The 8,646-nt window shown below is 30.4% G+C and overlaps 1 protein-coding gene across 1 annotated transcript in view; it reads right to left on the bottom strand.

Annotated features, from left to right (window-relative positions):
• The window catches only part of LOC106682327 (discoidin domain-containing receptor 2), a gene marked incomplete at its 5' end in the record, with an annotated part of 358,564 nt that overhangs the window by 128,766 nt on the left and 221,152 nt on the right, over positions 1-8,646 (bottom strand). Inside the window, 1 exon segment of the mRNA XM_067051700.1 lies at positions 5,240-5,471. Coding sequence (XP_066907801.1) covers positions 5,240-5,471 — 232 coding nt within the window.

The raw sequence follows: 8,646 nt of genomic DNA, 5'->3' as shown, positions 1-8,646 counted from the left end.
ATTGATAGCTGTTATCAATTACAACAATTGTTATAATGATAGCAATACCTATTCTATGAGATATATATTTTCAAGCGATGAGATTTTTATTAAATATTTCTAAAATAAAATGGGCAAAGAATAAAATTATCAATGTGAAAATTGAATTTGTCTAAAGTGATTAAATTAACCATTTTATATAAATATCCTTCTACGAAAAAAAATAATTATTAATATCTACCTTGATTATTTTTTAGGCTTTTTGAACTTTGTGGTTTGAAGGAGATCTGTGTAAATTCTCTGTGGGAGCAGGGACGCCTAGAGAGAGCTGCGGTTTTTAAAATAAATGGAGTAATTATCCTACCTCCTTTTGTTTAACTTTCATAATTAACTTTTATAAATTCATTTTCTCTCCGGGAGACTCTGTTATTTCATCTTCTGCTGTTTTCCTTTTCAAAGAGGTTTTCTTTTCTAACAAACTGTAGCTGTTTTATTTATTTATTTTTTTTACCTCTGTTTCCCTTTTATCGATTCGAATCCTCCTTGACCGATAGCAGGTCAACAAGCTATTGAAAGGAGATGAATCTATTTCAATTCAAATTGGAAAAAAATCGGTTGTGAACTTAATTAATTTTTTTAAGGATTGAAAATAACAATTAATTTTTATTTATATTGCATTTTAATTTTTACTTTCATTAAATGAAATATTCAATTCTTTCCCATAAATGTCTCTGTCAAAACTTCGAGTTATTTGTTAAAGTTTGTATTTTATGAATTTCTTTTCCCTAAATATTTTCCAAAATAAATTTTAAGTTTTGATGTAATCAAGTTTTAGGGATGTTAATTTAAACAAGAAAATATTATACTTGTTATTCTATTTTTAAAAAACAAAAAAAAACAAAAAACAGTCAATACAAGTTTTTCAAGGTAACTTATCAATCTAATAAAGAACCCAAAGCAGAAAACTAATAAAAAAACTCTATACGATAAAATAAACTCTAGTCAACTCGAGTTAGTTTAATTTAATAAACATTTTTTCTATTAAAAGATCACGTTTTATGTTAAGCTTTTAAAAAGTAAAAATTAAGTTTCGTATAATGCATTTATTGTGAATATACTGAAAATTAAAATTTAATTAATATTAAATTAAAAGCAACTTTTGAAGATTATAAAATTATCCATATCCTACTTTAAACTTAACAAAAAACAAGAAATATCGGTTTAACTATGGAAAAAGAATTTGGAACCCCAACTTTAAACACTTAAGACATCTTAACGACCGGCAAATAAAATAGTGAGCTATACATATATATTTATATCATGAAATATCAATTTTATTATTGGAATTACTATCTTTATATAACTAGAAAAAATTAGATTTATTTAAAAAAAAGTTAATCTAATTTGTCAAATTTTTTTTTTAAATTAAAAGTTTTTTTTTTAAGGAGCAATTGTTACTACAGCCATATTATTGGCTTAATTTTACAATTATTATGGAGTAGTGTTTTGAAGTTAAGATTGTTTTATATGAACTTTAAAACCAAGTGCATAACCCCTATTAAAGACATTTTTCAATAAATGATGTAATTATGAAAAAATTTAAAGTAGTTCAGTCCAGTTTACATTTTAAGGTATTCTTGAGTATAATTCTCGGTAATATTTTTTATTTTTAATAATGCTATTGCAATGGTATTTCATTCATTTCTAGAGCACATTAATTCTAATTACAGAATGGATGTTCGAATTCGTTTCTTGGAACAGTTTTGACAGATAAATGCACACGATTGTGTGTCAGCTCATGAAAATTAATGAATTGGAAGAAAATAAAAAAAAATAAAAAAAAGGAAATAAGAAAGGGAAGAAAAACAGAGGTGAAACACCAGTTTCCGAAATCCGAGCGGCAACAATTAACGATAATCTGCCGTGGGATCAGGCGTTGGAATGCTGCGGCATCACGTAACAAATTAACAGGAGAGAGAAAGGGAAGGAGTGTTAGTGTAAAAAACCACGAAGACCATTCTTCAGGGGACGGAGTGGCCAACATCCAAGCGAGTAGAAAAAGGTGAAGGAGATCCTATCGCAACTGTCAGCGACTGCCAACCGTGTTTAGACTTCGGCTAAAGCTTGTAAAAGCTTAAAGAAAGGGGCAACATCAAAAATATAATATATTTTTTAAAAATAGTTATAAATAATAAACAAATAAAAATAAAATTACTTTGAAAATTTAGAAACTTTTCTTTTTCGTTTGAGTGTTATGTAATTCTGGGCTCGAACCAAAAACTTTCTGGTACTCATTAAAGTATTTTAAGTTTAGTGGTATATTCAGGTATATAAATAAAAAAAATGTTATTTAATCCAAACAAGTAAATATTTAATCACTCAAATTATTTAATCCAAAATATTCTTTTTTTATAATGGAAAGTAATTATCTAACTATGCAAAGGAAACACAATAATGTTTATAATATTGACGAGATTGAAAAATTGATGATGGTCCTATTCGTCCTTGAATTTATTAGTTTTTGGTAAGTACACAATACATTCTACAATATTATATGTTAAATATTAATATTCTTGTTTCTGTAATTTTAATTAGGATCTGGGAAAAATATTTTTCTTCTTTTCTCCTTTAGTTGATTATCAAATATTTCAAAGTTTATATTTATCCATTTATTACTATCACTAAAAATAAAAAATCATTAATTATTTTTAAAAAAAAACAAAATTAAAAGTATATCAGAGGAAGCCATTTTGTAAGTTTTGAAATTTCACTAACGCATTGTGACATAATTTTAATGAGAATAAAACCTAACTGATATCTAAGATCATTTAATCGTACATTCATTATACCGAGTTTCATCAAAATCGTAAGAGCTGTTTTAAGAAAAAATGTGTAAAACATATAACGTAAAGTGACACTTCCGATTAGTCGAGTTAATTCAAAAAGCTGTAACGCACCAAGGAAAACTGGTTAAGTTTACTAAAGTAAATAGAGCATGCCTTACATTTACGACAAAGTTTATGTTAAACTAAATATATAACTCGCTCTCTGAATACATGTTGTCATAAGCTAATATTCCCAAGTGCTAATGCGAATGAGAAAGTCAATCCAGTTAGAAGGACCACCCTTGGAAGGAGGCATAAAGATGGTAAAGCAGAACCTGTGTAAGTTCTCCCGACAGGAGAAAGAAATGAAAGTTAAGCTAGGAGATGCTCAGGTAAGTTTCGAAGCAGCTCTCCCCTTCCCTAGGGAAGTGACCTGTAAACTTTATTCCCCGACCTGTCAGTTGTGGGGCCTCTTCAAGCTCGCCCCGACCCTGGGGGGAAGAGGATGGGGTCATAATGGATCTCGCTACCAACTCGCATATTGTCTCCCACTTGGCAGCTCTGTCTTATAAACTTCTTCGATGTCTTTTTTTTCCATTCCTCACCTCATATCTCCCAGTTATTTAATAGGTATTGATAGGCATGGAACAGACATTTTGAAGGATGTAGCTCTGGTAAAATCAATACATCAAATAATATTTCCGGATGTTCCTCAATTCTGGATCTGGTATTGTAAAATCACATATTTTTAAAGAAATACTGCATTCTATGTGAACGATCCATGAAAAATCAAGTATTCAAACACTAATAGATATCCTTTTACGATGACACATTCCTCTTTTATCAAAAGAGATTCTTGTTTGCATTTAGAAAAATATAAATACAAATGTTTTCTTCAGAATATTATTATTATTATTATTATAAAGAGGCTTTAAAAAAATAAATAAAAAATACTTTTCTTATTACACACTCTAAATTGGAAATAAAATTTAGTTTATTACTTATTCAGATTATAAAAAAATCAATGAATTTATTTACCAATTCTTTTAAATTTTCATGAGAAGAGGATTATGAAATTTGCCTAGTACACGGGTGTTTCTCTGTAATTAACCAGGACAAAATTGTGAAAATGTGTAACAATGTAACATAATTATTACTTTTGGGCAAAAATAATATATAAATATTAACTACTTAACTTACATAAATGTTTATAAAAACATATTAATTCAATTATTAATTACAATTTTTTTTAGATTAATTTTCATCAGAAGAAATATATATATTAATCTGAATAAGTCTCATTATTGCATTTTGAAGATAGATAAGTTTCCTGAAATCATCCAAAAGTGAATACAATGTTTGATAACCTGTTCACTTATACCGCCTAAGATTTTTCCACAAGATTCCAAAAAAGGGTTAAAAAAAATATCATTTACAATAATAAGAAAAAAATAATTTACTTGGTTAGTCGTGAAATAAGAGAATATCTCACACTGAAAGATCAGCGATTATTGGAAGCTAGGTCAAACGGAACTGCAATCTCCAATATACATGAAAGGAAGGTTCGTAAGAATGGTAAGAGTTCTAGGTATAAAAATGTAAGGGGACTTGTAAACATTATAAAAAGTAAATATTAGTAAGAGAAATTCTCAAAAAGTGACCAATGGCGGATCACCACTTTATGTTTTTAAATGTATCCAACCATAAATACCAACTACAAACAACAAAACGAATTCTCAAAAGACAATGGTAGAATTAGAAAAATATTCAACTTGCAATTATCAAACGTTGATGGACGATAGAACAACTGCTCAGGACCCCGAGATCCAGCGCTTAGAGATAGGAGATGGACGGCGAAGATAGGCCTCCCTCGAGGATCTCTAAATCGGCCTGAATTAAGTGAAGACGTTATCTCTCGGTTGTCATGGGCAGGAAGGCTGCGGCTTGGACCATCTCTTTGTCGTTAATTGAAACGATGGCGGGCAGATATTTTGGCAATTAACTCACTTGGGAGCCGAGGCTAAACAAAAGACACAGAGCGCCGCTGGCAAATTAGGTTTCCTTTATCGGCGCTCTGATCGCCTCTACTGAAATAGCTGGGCCGGCTCCCTTTCAGAAAGGTTTCTCAGCTTTGTGGGGCCTTCTTTAACGTACTTGTTGAACAAAAGAGTCGAGTATAAAGCTCCTTTATGATATGGTAGAATTCTGAGGTATCTTTGGAGGAAAATGAGGATAGTTATACAGAAGAAAAATGAACTCAAATGAAAATCATCAAAAGTAATGACTTGTCATCTATATCTAATTAATGTCTTATTATGTGCCTTTTAGTTTAGGAAATTTACTTCTTCAATTAGCATAAGTAGAGGACACAATATTTCAAAAAGATTTAATTTACACGGTTTAGAGTTCTAATTTATTGTTATTCTTACACTCACCTTACTGCCCTTGGAGTCCTTGTAAACGACCCACTGGCCAAGGGATTCCCTCCAGTACTCGACGAGGAAGGACTCAGCGTATTCCTGTCCCTGACCATTGCCGAACCTCCCCTGGGTCTCAGTCTTCGTGATGAGGTGGTCTCGGCCCAGGTCAACTTCCAGGAACTCCCGCACCTCGGAAGAGATCTGGGCCTTCGGGCACCATGCACCACCCATATCTTCCTGTCGTATCCTGTAACAGAAGAAATGGTTTAATGAACTAATTATATAAAATAAGTAAATAAACAGAACATTGCGTATGGGTGAGAAGCCAACTGGTAGGAATGAGAGTTTAATGTAGAAATAATTTCTTTCTATTTTCCTTTTATTGATCAAAAGTTACGATGCAGAGTAAACAAAATTGAAAATTTATTAGTTATTGAAAATTTATCAACATTGTCAATACCAAAGCGTTAATTTGGTACAGGCCCCGATAGTTAACGAACAAATTTTTAATCATAAAATTATCATTTGTATTCTTTGGTTTTTTACCCCTTGTATGATATTTTCTCCAAAAAAACAGTGATGGAAATTTTTTACCGAGCAATGGACTAGTGGGGATTATGCTTGAAATGCTAGATATAATTGTACATATACATAATTTTAGAACCAAACTTGTGATATAAAAACTTCCATTATAATAATTTTTTCTAACAAATAATTATTAAGAAGGATTATAGAAAATGACCGATTTACTGTGCAGCAAAATGTTTGCCTCTTGTCTCTGATGCACAGGTCCCAAAACAGGATTGTTATTGACCTGCTATTGTTATAGAGCTGTAAGGATCAAGTTACAAAAAGAATATTAATTTTCTTTTTTAAAAAAAGATCAGATGATTTACATTCTGAAGTATGTTAGATGAATCTTCGAAAGAAAAAAAAAACATTGGTAAGCCCATTTTGAACTGTTGCCGTGAGTAAGCCCTGTGAGTTCTGAAGCCCTCCTAAGCTTGATATTACTAATAAAACCTCTATATGGGTCGTAGCAGTTCACATTATTATTACTAAGCCAATTTTGACCATCTCCTTTACTCACTGCAAATGAGTCATCTTGAGAAACGGTTGGAATCTCTGAAACTATTAAAATTACTTCCTTCAGTTAGTACTAAAAATTAAGCTAGTTAAATTTATTTTAAAGTAGTTCATAATGATGCTCTTTGAAGGTATGTATAATTTTTTCACGTGGTAGATAGCTTCCAATGTATTGATCATGGAATGAAAATTTAAGGAGTTTTCTACAATCGAATCAATTTATGATGTTGAGGCCATAAACAAAAAAAAATCCCAAAAAGCAGAAAAACCTGATCCTTTCCTCTCACTTTATTTTCGTTTCTAGGACGAATATAAAGGTTTCAAATAATCATACATACATCAAATATTCAATGTGGATTCATTATAGCATAATACATGGGTATAATTGCTCTCAGACAGACACCTATTAGTACAAGAGGCGGGAAGAAAAAAAGGCAGTTATCTCACCCCAATTTTTGATTACTTTATTTTAATTGATGAGTCAGCCAAGTAGCACACAAATTTAAGCTAGTTTAATGGACTATAAAGAAGTTTATGACCTTTTCCTTCGTAGGAATAGTAGTTTTCATGATATTTGCTAAATTAAATTGATTTATAGTTGTTCGGACAATAAGTTAGAATTATGAAAAACTTACTTTCAGAAACCATTGGACGTACAGATGTCTGCCAGCACTCAAATTAAAGCTAGTTAAATTTACTACTGAATAGTTAATTATGTTTATCTTTGTAGAAGTAGTAGTTTTTATGATATTTGACAAAATAAACTCACAAAATGCTAATTTATAGTTGTTCGTATAAAATGTTGGATTTTTGAAAAAATATATATCTAGATTCATAAGACGCACATATGTCTGCCAGCACTCAAAATAAGGGAAATTTAACTTAATATAAAGTAGTTTATAACACTTATCTTCTTTAGGGTAGTAGTTTTTATGATATTCACATATGAATATAAATTTGCCAAATGAAAATCTGTCGAACTACAATAAATCAATTTATTTTAGCAAATTTCATGTAAACAATTACTCCTACGAAGATAAACATCATAAACTACTTTATAGCTCATTAAACTATCTTTAATGTGAGTGCTAATAGACATCTGTACGTCAAATGGTTTTTGAGATATAAATTTTTCAAAATAAATTCACTAACTACTGATCTTTTAGTTCGTCCCATATAACATTTTTATGAAATGTTGCTTTTTAAAAGTTATATCTCAAAAACTATCTAACGTAAATGTATAAAGATAAAAATGTTAATAAAGTATATTTACTTTTAATGACGTTTCCTTAGTTTTTCTTGTGTTGTTCCTACTTTTTAAGATATAGAGCTCCGAATGAAACAGCTGCCATTTATTTATTTATTTATTATTTATTCCCCCTACCTATACTCTGCAGATTCATCAATTTTGACTATTAATTATACATAGTTTTCATTAAAGTAATCAAAAATTGGGGTGAGATAACTGACTTTTTTTTCTCCTCTTGGGCTCTTGTACTATATCTACACAGAAGAGTATAACAGTTGTAATACCTGTCCATCAGAGAGGAGATTCAGTAAATAATGAAACATATTGAATATTATGAGCCGAAGGGAACTGAGTGAAAAATAAACATTATCAATGACCACGGAGGAAGGGGATGAAATATATGGAGGAGTGTGGGGCAGAGCTGTGGGGATAAAAAAACGGGTGATGGAAAGCAGTGACAGGTGCTAATTTATTAGAAGATAAGTGAGTTTTATCAGAGGTTTCCCTCGCTCTCGATGGATGGCTCCAATAAGCTTTTTCCAGTTTACATATGACACTTTTCACTTTTCGCACCCTACACCCATGTTCAGAATACATTACTTTTACGTTGTCCCTAGATTATCTACAGTCTAATAAATAACAAAAATATTGTCGAGTATTTCCGGTTCAATGCTTGCTTTAATCCAGGGGAAACGGGAAGCATGTTTTTTTGCAGTGACTTTTGGCTGTTTTATTATTGTGCATAAACATACTATTGGAAAATTGTGAAATTTTTACAAAAACGTACTTGTTTTTTCAGTAAATGTATTCTATATCAACAATAAAAATTTGTTTTCTTAATTTCAGCAATTTCTTAGCAACTTCTAATCATATACCTCCTATGATATTTTTACGACAAGTAAGTCTACTTTAATTAAAATTATTTATTTGCCACTTTTTTTCCTTTAATAAATGATCTTTTAGACTTTTTGTATAAATTATTGTTCACTTTTAGTACTCACTCATTACTGTACCATTTACAAATGTTTTACGGTGGTAGTCTGAAAATATGAATCCTTGGATTGCGATTCTAACACCATTATATATA

This window comes from Halyomorpha halys, unplaced genomic scaffold (assembly GCF_000696795.3).
Source record: "Halyomorpha halys isolate HHAL.00 unplaced genomic scaffold, Hhal_1.1 Scaffold406.1, whole genome shotgun sequence".
Lineage (NCBI taxonomy): Eukaryota > Metazoa > Arthropoda > Insecta > Hemiptera > Pentatomidae > Halyomorpha > Halyomorpha halys.
This window is presented reverse-complemented; position numbering and strand designations above follow the sequence as displayed.